The 22,166-nt window shown below is 39.9% G+C and overlaps 1 protein-coding gene across 1 annotated transcript in view; it reads right to left on the reverse strand.

Moving 5' to 3' along the window:
* The window catches only part of SCFD2 (sec1 family domain containing 2), a 357,431-nt gene that overhangs the window by 46,620 nt on the left and 288,645 nt on the right, over positions 1–22,166 (reverse strand). Inside the window, exon 7 of the mRNA XM_018575955.1 lies at positions 16,173–16,298. Coding sequence (XP_018431457.1) covers positions 16,173–16,298 — 126 coding nt within the window. The remainder of the gene's footprint in view (positions 1–16,172; positions 16,299–22,166) is intronic.

Consider the following 22,166-nt stretch of genomic DNA (forward strand, 5'->3'; position numbering starts at 1 on the left):
CATTTGTATTAAAAAAAAAAAAAAAAAAAACTACCTGAAATAGACTTTTTTCAAACCGAAATGATTCATATTGGGCTGCTGCTGCTCCTGCATGTAAGCCAAGCTAATTGTGAAAGAAAAAAAATCCATTCCAAACCAAAATATGCTCTGCCAGTGTACAATGTTTCTAAGGGCTAGTTCACACCAAGCACGGAGCAGAGCAGTTACAGAACGCATCAAAAAGGCATCCAATGTATTCCAATGGTATTTTGGGCTCTATTTCACACTAGACATGTGCGATTTGTTTCATTTCGAAACAAAATACGAATATTTGGAAATTGGGATGTATCCGAATTACAGATATAACGAATGCAAACGAATCCGAATTTCCGTTTCCAAAATTCGTTAGCGGTAGTTCGTTTAGTTTTCGTTTCTTATTTGTTTCGTTCGTTGCAGCAAAGTGACATTAGAGAAGGAGAAAAACATTTTTTTCTCCTCAAGTGTCACTTTGCTGCACCGAACGAACGAAACAAACGTTCAAACAAACTACCGCTAACGAATTTCGTCCGAATCCGAATTGACTTTCACACCCGAATCCCAAAAAACGAAATAACACAAAATCGGAATCGAAACGAAACAAATTTTTTGCCAGTGCACATGTCTAGTTCACACCACAGCATTCAGTTCCAGAGCATGTGGAAAAACTGCAGCATGCCCTATTCTTTCTGCTCTGGAACACATCAAAAATGCATGCAAACGCCCTGGAACGCACTTAAAGCCCATTTTAGGCTAAAACATTTTTTTAAACGTCCCGCAATGCGGCAAAACACACTGCACTGCATGTGCAGAAACTCATGCAGATCTGGTTTGCATTTGGTGTGAATAAGCACGCAGGCTCCCTGTGAAAATCTTAATGTTAAATAACACTACATACAGCTTTACAGCATCCCCTAATCATGTTTACAATTTGGTATTTCACAAAAAAAAAAAGTTGCATTGGTACATGTACGCTATGGCAGTGCCCATGTTCCATGCATTATTATTTTTTTTGACAGTAGTTTAACAGCCCTAAAATGGCCAGAATATACTAAATAACAGGATTCACCTCCCCTCCTAGATGTGAATGGGATTTGCCACTAAGTTCGGGTTCACTGAATCTTAAACAGGATTCACTAAAGCCTCAGCATATCGGACCTGGGCAGATTCACTCATCACTAGCTCAGGTACTCAATGGCAGCCCATATCTTTTTATAGACATTAATATGGAGGCCTTACAGACTCTATAAAGTAGAATTTACACATATGAGCACTTGCATTATGTGAGGACATATTAATAAAGGAGTTAGGTTATGTATAGTGGATATGGTAGCTAGGTTTCCACAGTATTTACTTTGCTTCCATATCACACATGTCAAATATTTATATTTTTGCACACATTATTCTATAGAGTGTAGATAAACTACCTTAAACCAAGGTTCTACCCAAGTGACAAATACTGATTTTACTGCTATAATAAAAATGGAGAAGATATGCATGTGAACACTAGTGCAAAGATAATAGTGTAAAAGATTACAACCCAAGGATCCCTAGCCGGTTTCTGCTCATGGGTCACAATGAAATGTAAAAGGGGCGGCATTCAAAAACCCCCTCAGATTCAATAATATTCAAAGTGTTAATGGAAACTTTGTGACTACAGTTACCCAAACACAGGGAAAGCCAGTTTGAAGAATTATCCCCATTGCAGAACAGCATAGCTCTGTCTCTATGCAACTTTGTTCTGCAAAATTGATAATTGCTTGAGTCAAGGACTAATAACTTTTCACCGCCAACAACCCAACAATAACAGCGTGACTAACATTTCAACATTGCTTCAGTATCCTGGACAACAATTTAACTTTATTCACATGTGACAGCTTCACTTTATTAATAAGCTTCTTTGAATCTCAGCCTGTAATGTTGGAAGGAAACACATGGAAGCTAACAATGCTCCTTCTCCTTCCGAAAATGCCAGTTGCTTGGCTGTTATGCTGACCCTCAATACATTCACTGACCTGTAACATGAAAGCAGATCAGGACTTCTGACTTTCCTGATTTGCACACTTCCTGGTCACTAACTGGGCAGAACTAAAGCCTATGATTCATAATGACAGATACGAATCTAGCTTTTTTTAAGAAGTGGGTCAACAATAGCAGACCCTGTATTTCTCTCATTACAGGTTTACTTTTACATTCAAAATGGATCCAACGTCATTACATTTGTATTTTTGTGAGCCCAGCAAATTTGGTATGGCCTTTTATTAGTTTCAAAATGACCACTGCACACAATCAATGCCATGTATAACTCCATTTAGGTATATTTATTGAAATGGAAGAATTCTTATGCTTTCTTGAGAGGACGTAGGAAGGCACAAATAAACCTGATTCATGAATATACAAAATCAAGCATCCTTGAAACTTTGCCTGCAAAATCAAGGTCATCATATTGAAAAACTAATTAGTGGTAGGTTAGCAAATGATGTGCATAAGGAGCCCAAAAAAAACCACACGTTCCACTACATGTGACTTTCTGCTCAGTACAGTAAGTGACCTAGCACGTGTTTAAGGCTAAGAACTTCCCCTGACAGTCAGGCCAGCTAACTATGTTTATTCACATTTACATTCACATGTTCATTTACACTTGGACCCTGCTGCTGGGATGTGGCTAGCACATAGGAAGACAGTGTCCAGTTAACAATGGTCAAGTCTGGACACTGGCATCTGCTATTGTGTACATTGCGCCAGTGCTGCCATGCGGCAAACAGGTGTTTGTTTACCTGCCCAGCACTCAGCGGGCCACATATAGGAGCTGGTCAAGTGTTGGGCACCAGGGACTTAAAGTGTCACAACATATTATTGTGCATAATATTAATGTTTGCACTTGTTGGTTTAGGGTAGGACTGGAGAAATTTTTGTTGAGTTGTTAAATGTTTACTATCCAGATTAGATATACTATATGGCCAAATGTTTGTGGACACCTGACCACCACCTATATGAGTTTGTTGGACATTTCATTCCAAAACCATGGGCATTAATATGAAGTTACCCAACCTATTCCTTTGCAGTTATTATGGCCTCCACTCTTCTAGGATAACTTTTTACAAAACTTTGGTGTGTGTCTGTAGGAATTTGTGTCCATTCAGCCAAAGAAGTCAGGTATTGATGTTGGATGAGAAGGCCTGGCTTGTAATTGGTGTTGCAATACATCCCAAAGGTGTTCAGAAGGACTGAGGTCATTGCTCTGTGCAGGCACTCTAGTTCCACCACACCAAATCCATCAAATCATGTCTTCATGGAACTGGCTTGGTGCACAGAGGCACAGTCAGAGAAGGGCCTTTCCAGCCACAATGTCAGAAGTACACAATCGTCTAAAATGTATTTGCACTTTATGTTGTAGCAGTAATAGTACCTTTACTACAAACACCAGAACTCAATAATTTGGAGTAGTATCCACGAAGAAGATTGCAAACACAATGAATATTCCAAAGAAGGCTGAAGTAAAACAGGCCTGATTTACAAGAACTGGAGTTTACCACAGAAGTCAGATTACATTTTTATTATGTTACCCATCTTGAAAAAAGGAAAAGTAGAATCATTGTTTTTAGGCCGCTAAATTGTGTAATAGGGGAAACAGGCTAAGAAGACCAGCGCAGACTTCCCTTTGCCTAGCCAATCCCACTTTTCCTGGGGGATTTTCAGGCATTCCCAAGCCAAAAATAGAATCCTACCATTGTGTCCTAGATCTGTACTGGATACATTCCTCAATTTATTTCTGAGGGTAAGCCCAGCAATATTACATAGAGACCTAATTTCCCCTGCCTGCATTCACAGCCGCCTTATAAAGTAATTACCCATAGTTCATGGTTATAGGTAAGGAATACACCAATTTCATGCAAGTCTGATAATGTAGGTAATATCTGACCCTTCTTCCTGTGGGTTCAGTAAGACCACATTTGTTGTCTACGTTGTGTTGACAGTTTGGCACAGCAACAAATTAGGCTCAAATGAAGCAAACTTGGACCATTGAAAAGAGAAGAACAAAACCTTTTTTTTTTTTGCTTTACTTTGATTTTGGGTCACAGGAATACATTTACTAATGAAGCCTAGTGATCTTCACAGTATAATAATGGAGAACTGAAACCGACAAATTGTCACATTCAAGGGTTCCACACACACATGGGAGTGTGCCCACGTTTTCTATCCAACCCCCGAAGCAGGATTAAGCATAATCTCTGTAATTTTTATCCCGTTTTATTTTCATGCTGCTTGCTTGTATGCATGTGTCTCTCACTTTGTAACATCTGCTTTTTATAACTATCTTTTGCTATGCACTGCCCGTTTAGGGTTATTAAATATAAAATAATAAGTTGTTTTTTGATTGCTCTAAAAGAATGCATGTATCTAAAGAGACTGTTGTGTGTCTGTTGTATGTGTATAGTCGATTGATTGTATCATCGGTGCCTTGAAGCTCGGTTATAAGTTATTGCCAGGCAGGGATCTATGTGTCTGATGTGGATGTGTGTGGGCAGTGGAAGAAGTGGGTACGCCAAGGTTCTAGCTTAGAGGATAGCTTAGGGGATCCTAGTTGGAGTGAGGAAACCACTTAGGCTGCCACACAACCATTAGAGTACACTAGATTGTATGCAAGATTTGTATCTGCCTGTGTGTGTGTCCAGCCAGGTTGAGTTGAGTGAGTCTCCCTCTAGTGGTGGCCAGTGGTAGTGCAGGAGACTGGGAGTGGAGGTACTAACTCTAGAGGTAATTGTGCCTGGTTTAGCTAACCTGTACGTGCTAGTGAGAGCAGTGTGTGTGGTCTGCAAAGCCTGTGTGCCAGTCTGCTTTAGTGCAGAGTGTACGGACTAGGAGAGTCCAGGGAAAGGTTCTTAGATTCGTTTATTTGTGTGTGCGTGTTGTTGCACTGCCTTACCGTCACGCCTGCAGACGATCTGCAGGTTCTCGCGATGATCTGCGAGCGAAGGACGGCGATAGCCTGTGCGTCTCGCGGCCCTTTCCGCGTCCCCGTACCCCCTCGGCGGCCCTCTTCCGGCCCACCGTGCGTGAAAGATGGTGGCAGCAGTGGGATCGTTCATCACTATTTCCTGGTCTAGTGAAGACAGATAGTCACGTGGCCGCTTGGAGTAGCGCCCGTCCGTGATGTATCATATGTTTGTTTACAAAATAAAATACAATTATGCGATCATTTGTATAAGAGCAAAGCCTAAGTTGCTGTAATGATATCATATGTTAGTGGAAAAATAACAAGGCCGGTAAGAATAATTCAATCTATTGTATGAGCATATTGTAGTAGCATAATTTATTCACTTATTGTCCTGGAATTCACTCTAGCATTCACTTGTATGTAAAGACACATGTACATGTATACGTAACAGAAGGAAACTAGATTACAGCATGGGGTGCAAAGTGCCGTACCAGTCAAAAAGGGTTAACAACTTTACCAAAACAAAGCATCCTTTGAAAAATGCAAATATTACAAGAAATATAAACTGGTAGAATAAAACCGTATTTTTGTGTACACTTGTGCGGGAAGCCTGTCTTTGAAGTTGATTGAAGGTCGTCCTAGCACATGTGCTTAGCATCCAGCGAACACAAGGAGACTGCTTGTGAGTTTGTGTAATAGAGCATTCCACGGCCTGTCTCAAATCCAGTCACGCAATATTTAAAAGCCTGAACTTGAGTTTGCTTGCAATGCAGCCTTTAAACCCCATCTGTTTAATATCCTCACCCTGCCAGGACCCAGCCTAAATAAAACAATTTTAACCTAAGGATGCCATGAATAGGGGCATCATGTGAATGCATTACCCCTTTGTAGCTGCAGATGTTGTATAGAAAAGAGAACAGCACAATATATACATATTACTCCTTCCATTCAGATGATGAAAAAACATTACCACCAGTCTTATGTGAGACTGAATAGTAATTCTCCAGCACCAGCATCATACCACATAGTTCTATGCATGAGCACTCTCTGACAATACACTTGTATTCTGCTGTTTAGGAACTGAAGGGAATATGGCATGGGCAGATTATTTGGATACGGGAGGTAGCTCTGAAACATCATTACATGCCTGCCTTTCAACAAGCTGCAGGTGTTTCATGAAGTCCTCACTTGTAAATGGTTTACAACAATGAGGCATTCCAAAATCAAGTGATGAAGCTCATATCATTCGTCAAGCAGTCTGTCTCCACCTTATTTGCCTACTGCTACTGAGAAGAATGATTCTAGTTTATTACTACGATATAATAGACCAGGTATATAAATTCTCCTGAGCTGCAATAATATAGAAATGTAAAAATTGGAAATAATTAAAAATAATTGAATAATGCAGTGTAAACTGCAACAATGATATGTGAAGTACAGTAAGCCTTACCAGCCAGATTTCATCAGTATACAGCAGAAAATAAATATTGCACTGGCTGCTATAGGTTACTGCACTTGCCACACTGCTCTTAAACAAATACTTTGCCTTTTTACTGTTTTCAAATATAAAGTTTCAATAAAAGATGTTCCCAGGTCCTAAGATTCACATCATGTGTTAGTTTGTTGTGATACTGCGATGTGATATAAATGTGGCTAATGAGAGAACTAATAAACTATTCAGTAGTCCAAGACCCTAAACAGTACCCTAAATAGGGTTGTAACTCAGACTGCACACCACGTTGTATATACAGTAATATAATTACAAACCAGTTTATTAATAAGGGATTGATCCATGTCAAAGTTATATATCACATATAGATGGGAGTTAGTGGCTGAGCTGAGCTTCTCATATGTTAGGGGGCTTTCAAAACATTAGATCCCCTGTCTATAATCACCCAAAGTAGAAGCCTATTGTTACACTGGTAGAGTCCACTCCTCTTTTTGCATTCCCATAATATTAATTAAAATAAATTAAAAATCCTTCAAGGAGAGTGGGACTTCCTTAAAATCATCAAGGCAAGAGTGGAGATCCTCAAACTCATTTGCAGACACCTTTCCATTGAAGTCCCTAGGACACATAACTCCACAGCATCTACTGAAAACTATATATTAATTTTGGGTGGACTGATCCTTTGAAGACCAACTCCAGTTCCACTTTTTTTTCTACTTAGTATTGTGAAGAATGGGGAAGGCTTTAAACTTTGTTGCATAGGAACACAAATATTGGTAAATATCTCCAATAGGGACATTAAAGTCATTCAGGGAAAGGTCTAAACCTCGGCCAGGTTGTCCTGTCTTGGTGTCACCAGGCCTAGAACTGAAGTGTCTTCAGGTTTAAGGCTCTGAAGATGCAGTTTTTTTAATTTATTTGTTTTTGTCTGTTTGTTAAATTTGATGGATATTTGTCTGTTTTCAGACATACTAAGTGACTATGATGTTACAGATCCATTTCCTACTCTATCTAAAACAAAAAGTGTTAAGCTTTAAGTAAAAATCCAAACATGTTTTAGTTACTGTAAAGCCTATGATATATTCAGAATGTAATACTTGCCTTCTGATGAATGCAAAACATAAGAATCACTACCCTGCCCCCTCATATCACTATCCTTCACAAGGTTGTGGGAGAGTGAATAAGGGAGGTCCTTTAAGAACTGAGAATGTTTTTACAGTTTTAGATGTTGATTTTGCTTTAAAATTCATAACCAGGGAACTAGTGATGACCAGAAGTAAGGGTATACTTATATAAACAAGTCCAATGCACATGCCGTACACTACACCTTGACAGATAAATTCCATCGCACTCAGGACAGGATCTTTTATGTGTATCTAAATATTCATATCAGCTGCACTGTATTTTTACACCTGTGTCTTTTGTTAAACTGCACATTCTCTTTGATATACTTCAATGTCAGATATTCTAAGAGACAGACACATGCTGGTTTCATTGAAGAGAGAGGATTATGTGGAAATAACATAAGGGTCCCAAAGCAGATGGCGATGGATAGTGGATTAAAACAGGCTCAACCAGGAAATAGCTGGGAGCCTCTGCAAGGAACCCATAGACCTCCCAAATACAAGGAAATATTTTTTACTTTTTATTCCCCTGTACCAGCTTCCTTGTGTGACACCCCCATCTTCTCCTTCTGCACCAGTGGTAGTGCATTGGCAAGAAACAGGCTACACAGGTCCTGGGCACTGCTGCCCAGGCACTCAGAAGCACTAAGAATACAGTGCTCAGTGCTCCAATGCTGGCAGGCAGGTTTGTCATTGTCAGGATATAGACGCAACTGGGCACATCAGACTTATGAGCAACAAAACAGAGCATATATGATGTTGATGTTGATAATTAGCTGTGACTGCTCCTGGCAGGCCCGCTAACATTTGTGGCCCATGTGGCCTATTCAGAAATCCAACCCCACCTAAACATAAAGTGAATGTTAGTTTGCTCCTCGAAGATATATCAGAACGCATATAGCAACAGATAATGCAACAAAATGATGCAATGGGCTTTCTAATGAAATCATTAGAATTGGATTTGTTTCCTTAAAGTGTATTTATAGCCCAATGGTGGGTTTTTTATTTTTTATTTTTACTTTTACATACAGTGAGGAAAACAATTATTTGATCCCCTGCAGATTTTGAAAGTTTATCCACCTACAAAGAGAAGAATGGTCCATAATTTCTATCATAGGTGTATTTTAAATGATAGAGACAGAATATCCACCAAAAATCCAGAAAAACACACAATACAAATGTTATAAAATGTTATAAATTGAGTTGCAGTTTAGTGAGTAAAATAAGTATTTGATCCCCTACCAACCAACAATAATTCTGGCTCCTCCCACAGACTGGCTATGTGGTACACAGATTAGTCCTGTCAATTTAAGAAGGTGCTCCTAACGACAACTCGTTATGTATAAAAAAAAAATCACCTTCGACAGAATCTCTTTCTTCCATTCAAACCTCATCACCATGGGCAAGACCAAAGAGCTATCAAAGGACATTTGGGACAAGATTGTAGACAAGGCTGGAATGGGCTACAAGACTATCAGCAAGAAGCTTGGTGAGAAGGAAACAACTGTTGGAGCGATTATTCACAAATGGAAGTAATACAAAATAACCATCAAAAGCCCTCAATCTGGATCTCCATGCAAGATTTTGCCTCATGGGGTAAGGATGATTATGAGAAAAGTGAGGGATCAGCCCAGAACTACATGGGATGAGCTTGTAAATTATCTCAAGGCAGTTGGGACCACAGTCACCAAACAAACCATTGGTAACACAATACACTGCTATGGACTGTGATCCTGCAGCGCCCGCAAGGTCCCCCTCCTCAAGAAGTCACGTGTACAAGCCCGTCTGAAGTTTGCCAATGAACATCTAAATGATTCAGAGGAGGATTGGGAGAAAGTGCTGCGGTCAGATGAGACCAAAATTGAGCTCTTTGGCAGTAACTCGACTCGCCGTGTGTGGAGGAAGAAAAATGCTGACTATGACCCTAAGAACACTATCCCTACAGTCAAGCACGTAGGTGGAAACATTATGCTTTGGGGCTATTTCTCTGCTAAAGGTACAGGCTGACTTTGCCGCATTGGACGGGGCCATGTATTGTCAAATTTTGGATGAGAACCTCCTTCCCTCAGCCAGAACACTGAAGATGGGTCGAGGATGACAATGACCCAAATACCGCCAAGGCAAGGCAACAAAGCAGTGGCTCAAGAAGAAGCACATAAGGGTCATGGAGTGGCCTAGCCAGTCTCCAGACCTTAATCCTATAGAAAAATTATGGAGGGAGCTGAAAACTCGAGTGGCCAAGCGACAGCCAAGAAACCTTAATGATTTAGAAAAGATCTTTAAAGAAGAGTGGAACAAAATCCCTCCTGAGATGTGTGCAAACCTGGCAACCAACTACAAGAAACGGCTTACCTCTGTGCTTGCCAACACGGGTTTCTCCACCAAGTACTAAGTCATGTTTTGCTTGGGGATCAAATACTTATTTTACTCACTGAACTGCAACTCAATTTATAACATTTGTATCATGTGTTTTTTCTGGATTTTTGGTTGATATTCTGTCTCTATCATTTAAAATACACCTATGATAAAAATTATAGACCTTTAATTTCTTTGTAAGTGGGCAAACTTACATAATTTGCAGGGGATCAAATCATTATTTTCCTCACTGTAGCACGGTTAGTGATAAGAACTCCTGTTGGGGTTTTACTGCTATCTGGGGTTAAATTAGAGAGATTCCCCCTCACTTCCTGTCCTAAAGACAACCTTTTCACAAGACAGGAAGTGAAGCAAATTCACCAACAGCAACACAGACAGAAGTAAATATGGATTTTTGTCTTACCTGTAAAACCCTTTTCTTGGAGTACATTACCGGACACCGGATAGTATTCTAAAACACTTGGTTACACTGCCACCTTAAGGATAATTGTACACAGGCAAAGTAAAGTTGTAAGGAGAGCCTATTATAACCCCCTCCTGCTCCCTGCATGCCTCAGTTTAGTAGCAAGCAATTACAGGAGTGGATCATTAGAACAGAGTGGAGGCACCTGTGACCGTAACATACAGCAAGAAAATGATTTTACAGGTAAGACAAATATCCTATTTTCTTAGTCGTATAATTACAGGACACAGGTATTCTAAAATAATGGAACACCTAAAAGCAAGTTAAATGTGGGGTGGACAACAGCAAATGAAATGCTAACAGGCCCACAAGGAAGAAACCAACAGGTTAACAAGGGTGGCTTGTGTGCACAAAAGACCAGGTGGAAGCCTGGTAAATCTGCAAAACAGATGCGCAATACTAAAAAACCTGATCCTAAAGAACTAACCCAAGTAATGGAGTGTGCTTTGACCAGGAAAGGGGGAATATTATTTCGGAGGTCATAAGCCTTAAGGAAGAGCTAACAAACCTACCTAGTGATAGTAGGGACAAGAAGCAGACTGTCCCCGATGGGAAACTTCAGAAACAACCAGCAACTCGGAAACTTATTCACAAAGTAATGGTGATGAGAAATGCAACCTTGCAAATAGGGAAAGACAGAGGAATCTCCCTAACAGGTTCAAAAAGCATTTTTTATACAGTCAACAAAACCAGACTGAGATCCCACTAAGCCACTAGAGAGTGTATAGGGGCAACAATATGTGCAACACCCAGCACAAAGGCCTTTATAAGGGAGTGAGAAGTAAGCGGTGTCTGAAAAAGAATTGCTAGGGCTGAGATTTGAGCCTTGATGGTTTTTAAGGCCAAATATTGATCCAGACAAGATTGGAGAAATTACAGAACTCATGCCTAAGAGGAATTTCTGTGATGTAAACTCCTGGCCTTGCACCACAAGAAATACCTTTTCCAGGTATGATGGTAGATTTTTGGAGACGTCGACATCCTAGCCTTTAAAACCATATGGGTGACTGAATCAAGTAGACCCCTATCCCTCAGGACCTTGGCTTCAACAGCCAGGTCAATTTGCTGTTGAATCTGAAAGCCAGAAGGTCCACATCCAGCAGCCTTCACCATTGCCAGAGGTCTTGAAATTCGTGGGAGGTGAAGTGACCAGACACTGCCGAACGAGGAGGTCTGCTTGCCAAGTCTGGGACATGCACGGCAGACAGGGCTGGAAAATGAGCCAGAACTGCTTCACTTTGAGCTTCAAGATTTCAGGTTATCCCTTATGGTTGATGTATGCCACCACTGTGGCATTGTCCAACTGAATCCTGGTTTGGTGACGTCAGAGTCGAGAGGTCCAGCATTAAAGGGACAATAAAATCGCCCTGAGCTCCAAAACATTTTTTTTGTGAGACAAGCTTTCTATGGCAATCACGCCCTTATTACTGAGAGAGTATTGAGGTCTCCTCCTCAGCCCACCAGGCTGGTGTCCATAATAAGAACAATCCAGACCATTGGGCGGGAGGAATGATTCCAGCACCGGACTCATGGTCCACCAGGCCAAGGCAAGCCTGCGGTATTGTGGACGAGAAACTGAGCCTGCTTGTCCCATGAAGCTAGAATTTTGGAACTATAACAGCCTGAAGTGATTTTGGACAAAAGGAACAGCCTCATAGGAGTTCACTATCAACCCAGAACCCTCATGCAAAAGTATGGCTGGCTCCTGAAGAACAAAGATTTAGAAAGGATTGCCAATCGTTTATCCACAAGGTCTTTGAACACCAGGATATCCTCAACAGGAATAGTTAGGGTCTTGTTACATAGTTACATAGTATTTGAGGTTGAATAAAGACATTAGTCCATCAAGTCCAACCTATTAGGATCTCATTCTAGGAGTACCTGTACCCCTGTATATTACCTGTACCCCTGTATATTACGGTCCCTTAAGAAATCGTCCAAAAGTTTCTTGAACAATTCCACATTATTTGCTGAAATCACCACCTGTGGCAGTGAGTTCCAGACCCTAACTGATCTTACTGTGAAGAACCCCCTTCGCCCCTTGTGCTGGAATTTTTTTTCCACCAATTTTAGGTGGTGGCCTCTAGTTTTTGTAACGGAGTTAATTTTAAACAGTTTATCGCTAATGTTGCTACTACCATTGAACATTTTGTACATGGAGATCATATCCCCCCTTAATCTCCTCACCTCCAATGTGAACATGTTTAAATTTAGTAGCCTTGTCTCGTAGCTCTGGTCCTCCATACCCCTAATTAGTTTGTTGAGACAAGAAATGGCTAAGTCTACAAAAGGAATAGCAGACCTTTAAAAAAAACTATTTTCTAAAGGCTTGGAAGCAGCAAATACCTTTTCAGGCTGAGGCCAGTCACCATACAAGGCAGGCTGTGAAAGCGAGTGTACAGGGAAGGTTTCAGCAGGATCCAGTGCCTGGAGCGCAACATTATGGCCCACTCCCACATCTTCTTCCTGGGAGAGTCGGGGACGGTTCTACAGGGCAAAGCAAAGAAGTAACCAATTTAGGAGCTGCAAACATGAGCCTCTGTGGTTTTTCGGTAACTGAAGAATCTTCATAGACTCTCCTAAGAACACTAGCATCAAAACTGAGCCATGCTTGGAGCGGGAGGGGTTGTACTTAGCTGTCTTAATAGCTTTGCACCTTCCAGTGCCCAAAATGTGGCGGTAAAACCCAGTGTGTGAAAATACTATCCCATAATGTATGACTAAAATTTAGTTTACTAATTTGTACTGAGATTGCTGTCCATCATGGGAGTGAGCTTGGAGTGGTGGCTACTTTACAACACACACAGGGACCATGGACAACAAAAGTAGCCAACCCCCAGAAGGAAGAACAGTGTCAGCACCAATTCAGAGATGATTTGAGGATCTACAGCCAAGTGATACACAAATAAATTAAATTTTTGTTATTAGTTAAGGTACTTAAATGCATTTGTAAGATTTAACTTCTGAGTTTAGTGCCACTTTAACTTGCTGAGATCTGTTACAAGCGAGAATATACTTGTGTATGTAACTAACTGTTCATGCCTACACCATTAACATTTTATAAGGTCAAAGTTATATAAACATGTCAAATGTGATGCTGAACTCGAAAATGAATAGAAAAAAGGTTTACACAAAAACTTGAGTAAAAACATTACAGGACACAATGACAATGGCCTGGTTGCAAGATTCCCCCAAGTAAAAAATAAATAAATAATTTGTACAAGTATTCTGATTGATGATGCATTAAAGTGACACTAAACTCAGGAGTTAAAAGATCTACAGCTGAGTGATGAACAAAGAAGGTACAGTATTGTAGTACAATCGTTAAGGTACTTAAATGCATTTTTCAGCAGATTTAACTCCTGAGTTTAGAGTCACTTTAAGAAAAGTAGACTTGTGCCTTATTGACCTCTGATATCAGCATACATTTTTACACGTTACCAAAAGGATTCCATATTGGAAGAGCAGTGCAGTGGCACCATAGTTGGTAAATCCATGTTGTCAGATTGGAGTCATGATCAAAAAGAATTGGGTGTTTAGTATTTACAGATCACCAGCTCCTTTCCTTACCTCTTTCTCATCATATTTGTAAAGGGCATGGCCCCCTTCTGGAGGCTTATTAAGAAGAGGACTGCATGGCAAACTTTTTCTACTACGGCAGGGTGAAACAGTTCTTAAAAAAACCAATGTTAACTGTGTTGCTACTGACGTGCAAATTGCCACTGATGGCAGGAAATAAGTTTTGTCAGAGGGCCACCTTACTATTCCTACATGAAGTAGTGAGGAATAAGAAAGAAAATAGTTGAGAGAGAGGCTACAAGAAATATGAAAATTAAATTGTTCGCTTTAACAAATGATTAAGAGTACTGAAAACAGAGCTGTGGGTTTCCCTCTCTTGAATGGCACCCTTTGCACCCACAGATGTTGAACACAGCTAAGGACAGCTATATAATGTCAATAACAAGTAAATATATATAATTTCCCTGCTGACAATACAAAACAGGTTTTGATAGCTGCTGCTCTGTTTAAATCTCCTGTTTTATGCCTTTTTTCCTGCAAATATAATTTGATCCCATAAACATCTTTATCCAGGAAATCCAAATATTAAGATATTATGCTTATTTAATCACATGTGAAGATATCTCCAGTTAGACTTGTAAGACCCATTTATTTACAATGGATTTGATGGCAAAGTTAGCAGGAAATTGCAATCTGACTGGGATAATGAAAATATTTGTAACCACCAGAGAGACAGGCAAGACAGTACAAAGCCTTCAAACGGCCACATTATAAACAGCAAGCACTATGCAAAGTATGCTCAACACCAAGAACCAAACGTTAGGCAAAAATTGGCTGTACACAAAGAAATCTATTGGTTGCCCACATATAGGAAGACCTTGAAGGCTTGACATACAACTTAACATGTGAAAAGCAATGTAACCTGTATTCCCCACAAGAAGCATATGAAATGTTTACTGTATTTTTGTTGTTTTCAGGTTTTGAGTTAACATTGCATCATTTGATATGACTTTAAAATGTTAAGGTTGCCTTACATATTTGTGTTATTGCATTTAATATAGAGATTTATAGATTATACACTAGAGGGATTGCTCACTGCCTCAGTGCAGTTACTCTGAGATCAGTCACAAATGGAGTGCATTGTTTTCAGTGCTTTGGCCAATCACTGCATTGTGGAAAGGAGTATTATAGCCCTACCATCATATAGCACTGCTAACCAAGAAATAGCAGGTACATGTGTAATGGCTGCTCCATATACAGATATGATTACTAATTATATACACAATAAGATGTTTAAAGAAAATAAATGCACACTGATAAATGATTTATACCTTAATTACATAAAAGCATTAAAAAGAGAATGCATTTACTTTGGAGAGGAGAATCATCTTATGATCATAAATATCCTTGGTCGTCCAAAAATACATACAGTATAATGTGTGTTCTAATCCAACCATACCATTCATTAATCTACTTCAATGCTGACATGGCGCCTAAAAGGGCTGTAACATGACTCCCAAAAATGTAAAATGAGAGATAATCTAGCAAAAGGCAATTTCTCTGAAATGTACATGTGTCACAGAGGTAATGGGCGCCCACCACAGTGATCTTTGGCTTGGATCCATTTGTGTCTAATCCAGGCCATAAACAGAGGTCTTACTGAAAATGACTGGTGGTGAAATGAGTGCCTGACCTCAAATGCATTATTTCTCAATTGGGACACCCCGCCTCCCCCCATCCTTTTCTCTAAGTCAGCAAACTGATGGATACTCCACACAAGTTGTAAATGGTATTCTAATGGTTTCCCCTGATTGTTCAGCTTCTCAAATGGTCAGATTCTCACCTAAATGTAGATGGCAAAGATATGGCCATGCAAAGTCACCCTGAAAATGGTCCTGCTTCCACGAACCTACATTATACTGTAACATGCAGTTTTTTTCAAAACTAATATATTTTCTGCCCTTTACAATATCAGAACTTTACAAAGAATCCCAATGTTAATCTAAAGTACCCCCATGCCTCTGTATTTCAAATGTAAATGCATGTTTCCAAGAGCTATGAAATGTTTTAAAATAGGAAAAGTGTATAGCGGGGTCTTTCGTTTGTTGGATGTGTTGCTTGCAATAAGTTTAAACTATTAATCACTGTAGGAAAGAAAAGTATCTCCTGAACCTTTCTAAGGTACCAATAAGGGAACACATATTACTGGTTAAGAAAGTGTGATGTTATTTACACATGTACATTCAGCGTCTCTGCTGCAGCTTGAAAAAAAGCATTTGTTCTCACCTGCTGGATATTGCTCCCAGGCACATAAACAGAATTGAACAATTTCAGGTGTGCTCGAACCTTTGTGAGATCCCGCAAGGAAGCAAAGATTTTATCCACTGCAGCTGTGGCCTTATCCAGTGTCAGCTCAGGGGGAGATTCACATCCTGTAACAAAACAAAATTCACTGTCACCTCAAGGCGTTAGAGTCACACATTACCTTGTTACCTGCAGTATATTTGTTCTGCATTTTGTAAGGAAGAGAAACAGACAGGAGAGCTGTGGCCTTCATCCTGGGCTGAAGGTTGAGAGAGTGTGTGTTCATTTAATTAAAGTTACACTAAATTTAGGAGTGAAACCTTAAAAATGCATTCAAGTACCCTATTAGCAAAAATGTAGTTTACTAATTTGTATTGTATATATGCGGGAAAACATGCGTCGGGTGCGCATACGTGCGAAAATGACCATTGTGCCTATTACGCCGCACATGTTACATATCGCCGTGGACATCACAGTGAGAGCAATAATTCTAGGGCCATTAATCACTGATAACACAAAACTGATGAGCGATAAAAGCTTTTAAAGCGTCGCCCATGGTCAATTTTGGGTATGGTAGTTTTTTGTGATTTCTCTCGTGCTCCGGCCACTTTCAGAGAGATCAGCGTCCCTGGTTACCTGGCTAACATCGGAGCCGTTGGCTGCCATCAGAAGATGGCCAGATTATTATGACCACCCCATCAGTACTTCGTTGGGCTACCTTTTGCCTTCAATACAGCGGCGATTCTTCTTGGCATTGACTCCACGAGATGTTGAAAGGTGATGCGAGGAATCTGACACCATGCCAGATGAATAGCACTGTACAGTTCTGTGAGATTTGATGGTTGTTGAACCAGCTGCCTGGCGGCTCTTTCAACTTCGTCCCACAAATGCTAAATTGGATTGAGATCTGGTGATTGTGGGGGCCACCTAAGCAAGGTAAATTCTCCCTCATGTTCTTGAAACCACTCCTGCACAATACGAGCACCGTGGCATGGCACATTGTCTTGTTGGAAGAAGCCATCTCTATTGGGATACTTTCAGAGAGATCAGCGTCCCTGGTTACCAGCTAACATCGGAGCCGTTGGCTGCTGCCAGAAGAAAAAAAAAAAGAAATCACCATAGGAATGCATAGCTAGATTCCTTTTGGCTATTTCAATTTGCAATAGCCAATAGCAAACTAGCTATTGCCCCGCCCACTGCTGCTGTCAATCAGCAGAGGGGGACCTGGGTTCTCCATCCATAAAGCTAAAATGTATAGGAGGCAACAGGTACAGGTAGTAGTATGTGGGTTAATTTTCTGATACAAGCACAAATGTACACAAAACAAAATACAAATAATATAAGAAACTAAATACAAGAAACAAACCAAAAGTGGATGAGGTGTCTTTCCTGCTTTTTTTCTTCAATCTTCTGAATTATATTTACAGCACAATTCCAGACAAAAATACAAGATAAAAATAAATAGTCATTAGATAAAATAACAAAGCCAGCTCTTGCTGCAATATTCACCTTCAATACACATCTCCTGCATAGTATATTTTTTCTGCCACTAGATGTCCTCAGTCTGATGACAAGCATCATTCAATGCTCTTACTCAGAGCTCAGCTCCTGGATCTGCCCCAGTTTGTCACTAGACAGTGAAGGAGAAGCAGCACAGTGATGAGCTGATTTCTCTGTCACTTGGTTTTCCCTTCCTATCCACATGATTCTTGTTATCACATGAATGGAGTGGCTCCCTATTCTCTTTCCTCTCCCACTCCAGAACCATCAATCAGATCTCTCTGGCACAATGTGAATTCATTCACATTTGTCTTCTAGCGAAGGCATTCACCCCGGGTACCCTGGCGTTTCCTTAAAGCTACATTGCTACAACTATATATCAGAGATGTTTGTAGCCCTTTCAAATGTCAAAACAGGGCTACAGTTTTAGGGAGATTATTGCCTATAAAATTCTATGACCAGACTGATCTTATCCTTTCTGACCTAAGTAACGCACCCTCCAGATTTCTTGGGTTGGGATTTGACATTCTCCTGCACCTCCTTTATAAACTCCAGATGATACCGATTTATTTGCTTTTCTAATATTTTCACAAACTCCATTTAGCTGCTATTGAATACATTTGGGGCCTTAAAACCCCTTTAAGTTAGTGTTAGGATCCTATCTAGACCTAAACATGGGGAGGCATTGGTCTCCCAGATTTTGCTATGTAGCATGGGGCTGCTCTCCTCACTCACTTATTGGACTGGTGACATGCCACTAAGACAAAGATCGAAGTAGCCTTGGAAAAGTATATTGAAGTCTTTACCTTGGCTACAGCCTAGCTACAGACCTGCCCCAGATTTCCTCTCTTTTTTATCCATCTCTCTTGTGTCTTGCTGGGAACCCGCAATGTCCTCCAGACATGCACAAAATTTTGTCTACAGAGCGCTCCCCTAACATTCAACTAGAACACATGCTACTCCCCTCACACCACACCTTTCAAACTCATCTTAAACCTACCTCTTAAAGGAATATATGCAAGATTGGTATCCTGCCAATCAATTATTTGATAGTTTTGAATGTATTATTTATTAATTATCAGAGTTCAGAATCTAGGGATTTCCTCTCCCAACACCTCACATCATTTGAACAGCTTTTTGTGGCATCCAAATGGATTAAACATCCACGGTAAGTAACTTCACGCACTTCTGAGAGAGAGTTTGCTTAGAGAAAACCTCCTTTATGGTGGAATAGGAAAAGGACCTAGGTTGCAGCGTCTCAGAGAAGGAGCGGATTTAAGTGTTTACTTTAATTCATACTTCTATTTCTAATCACTTTTAAATTCTAAGATAATCTCACACTGTTACAAATGTCCCACCATTGTACATCACGTGTTTCCATCTTCCCCTAAAACCTGCTGGCGCTGCCTACAACATAAGTGTACATATGTGCATACCTTGTAGAGTAGAGGTAAGATACAATAATTTTAGCAGAAAGTCTTTGAAGCGTATGGCACTCTGCATCCAACTCAGATCACGATGATCACCGAGATTGCTCTATTGTCCATGCTTCCAAACTCCAATAAAAGCATTGAAGCAAACATTCTCAGATTTTGTCTTTCCGTGGCCCAAACAATAATATCTAAATACTAGAAACCCATTGAAATTCCACCACTATCCACCTGTGCTACTATTACAAATGAACTGATGCACATGGGGAGCTTGATAAACGGGGAATTGTTAGGATTCATTTATATGGGAAAAGTTTAGTTGGATACTGTTCGGTAAAATAGGCTGTTCACTTTGCAAGGAAATGATCACTTTACAAGGTAATTTATCTTAGTGACTGTAGTGTAAATTAAATTTGCAAAAAATACCCAATCACTTCCAAGGAAGATTAAAAAACAGTATTTTTCTCTTGCACATGATTGGATGATGAAAGTCAGCAGAGATCACAACAAGACAATTTAGAACAGGCTTGACCAATTTAACTTTTTTGTTCTTTTTATTTCTTAGGTTTACTTTTGTTTACAACACAGAATTTCACGTGTCTACATTTACGATACATGCTTGTCCATTACACGAGTGTCTGCACTCCAGACATGATTTTCTGCACGGTACTGATCAAAGCACAGTACACCCTGTACAGTACGGAGCCTGGACAGTAAACAATTGAATTTAAATTAAAACCAACCTGTGGGTAAATGTAACAGGACAAGAGGATCAGTCTGCAGACCAGCTTGTCCAGTTCGTAAGGCTCATAAAGTAAAATAAAGAACCGATAAAAAAGCTTTGCCTAGAAGATATTCTTTTGCAGACATATTTATAACTAATGGGCCTATATCCCAAGCCCGTCATTTAAAACACAAGTATAAATCCACAGCTGAATTTCAACTTCTAAAGAAACCAACAGCCTCCACTTAAATGCCACAAGGTGATGAAAGACAGCCACACCCTGTTATAAACGTCTCTCTTTCCAGACTATCTGGCACACAGAGCAGAGAAACAAAAAAATTGCTACTATAAGCCAGTGAGAGCTATTAGAGGAGTCATATTAAAACAAACTGTTTTGAAGGCTGGAGGAGAAGAAAAGTCACGTGAGACTGACTAGGTCTGATTGAATCAATGCCAAAACACACACACACACAGTCATAGCTCGGCCTGGTAGCGTGACCTACGAAGGCACATTATGGCTTGATTACAGACAGTGCAGCCCATGCATGTTGAGCCAGGTGTGTGTTTTAAACAATTAAACTTCCACTCAAGAATGTTAAACTTCCACTCAAGAAGTGTACAATACAGTTATTGTACACTGTAAATAATCTTTGATAAAACTCTACTTGCATCCGCTATCAAGATGTATTTCCTACATAATTTGTGCTGTAAATGTTACAGGGTTCCCTAAAGGGGCAAGTAAAGTCTTGTATATGGTTTAGAAGCTGTTCTTATAAATATAGTTCATGATAAAAACTAGAGATTTATAAGGACAACATCATTATACTATCCTAGGAGTACAATGGCTAAGACTGATACAAAGATTTTACCGTGCAATACAGATGGTAAAGTGTGATCCCTAGTTTTTTTAATGAGAATATTAAGACCCACAAATGTAGATTTACATAGATATGTTTTTAAAAGTGTTTTTATAAAGAGCATGGAACTCTGAGTTGAATCCTAAAACTATCAATCATTTAATGAAAGGATATGATACCACTTACAAAACAAAAAAGTCACACGCCAAGAACACATGAACATGAATTCAAAGAGGACATCTTTGAATAATTATGTCAATAAAAGTACAGTCCTCTGATTACAGCGTTACCTTTTATCACTGCTGTGGTCTGACACAACACAGTATTTACAGCCCCTGCAGCAGTGAGGACCAGCGAGCTACTGTGCATAAAAGAGGATGTCACTGTGGAAATGTATGGAGTACCTGTTTTCTTGCAGTGGAAAAGTATACCATTAATTTTAATGACCTTACACATACACATAGGTCCCAACTGTACCCAATTTATTGGGAATGACCCTCTTATGCAACCAAATCCCACTGCAACCTCTTTCCCATTCTGATGTATAGACTTTCATGTACTATTTAACTATCAAAACTGCTATACCACGCTATATCTTTCATCCAATCTATACATTATCTCATTTATCATTTTAAAAGGCCAGTATAAGGCTAGCTATAAATGTTTATTTTCTCTTGTCAAACGAGAGAGCTAACCAATCAATTCACCAATCTACATTAAAAAACGCAGAAGGAGGAATCTTCACAGCCAGCTACTGTATTCAGTTGCAGCACATGTGGCCGAATACCTAATCTGTTAGGGTGCAGCCCCTGTTGGGCCAATCATTTCCCACCCAGCTCAGTCAAACTCAACTTTTGTCAAGCCAATGGCTCAAACTCAAAGCCGATTATAAAGGAATTGGCCAAAATTCAAGCCATCTATGGCCAGCTTAAGGTAAAGAAAGTGGAGAAAAAAGCACATGTGGATTTAACCAATAATTTGTTTGCATTTAAACACTTCCTGGTCTGTGTAACTAAGGGCCTGGCAGAAGGTATTTCCTTTGCCTACATAGTTGGAGCTGAAAAGAGTCCCTCTTTCTCATCTCAGACATTTTGGAGGTAAGCATACACAGTATCTCACAAGGCACTGGCTGGCTATGGGTACACAACAGCTGAGTTCTGCACTTCCATCCAAATTTTTTCCCACCGTAAGACCCAACCAACTGCTAAGTGCAAGGGTCTCAGAAGTTCTGACATTTGAAAGTTAAATAACATAGGGTTCAGCTTAGCTTAAACAAACTTGCACCCAGAACCAGCATCTGACTTTGATAAGGGAAATAGATTGTATCCTCCTCTGGACAGGGACTGGTATGATGTCTTTGATATTCTCTTGTAAAGTTCTGCAGACTATTTCAAAGCAAAATACAAATATATAAGTACTTAACTGTGCAAGTTATAGTTCTGATTGATGGTGTAGATGGCTGAGT

Source organism: Nanorana parkeri, unplaced genomic scaffold (assembly GCF_000935625.1).
Source record: "Nanorana parkeri isolate BGI_ZX_2015 unplaced genomic scaffold, ASM93562v1 scaffold54, whole genome shotgun sequence".
NCBI classification, from domain to species: Eukaryota; Metazoa; Chordata; class Amphibia; order Anura; family Dicroglossidae; genus Nanorana; species Nanorana parkeri.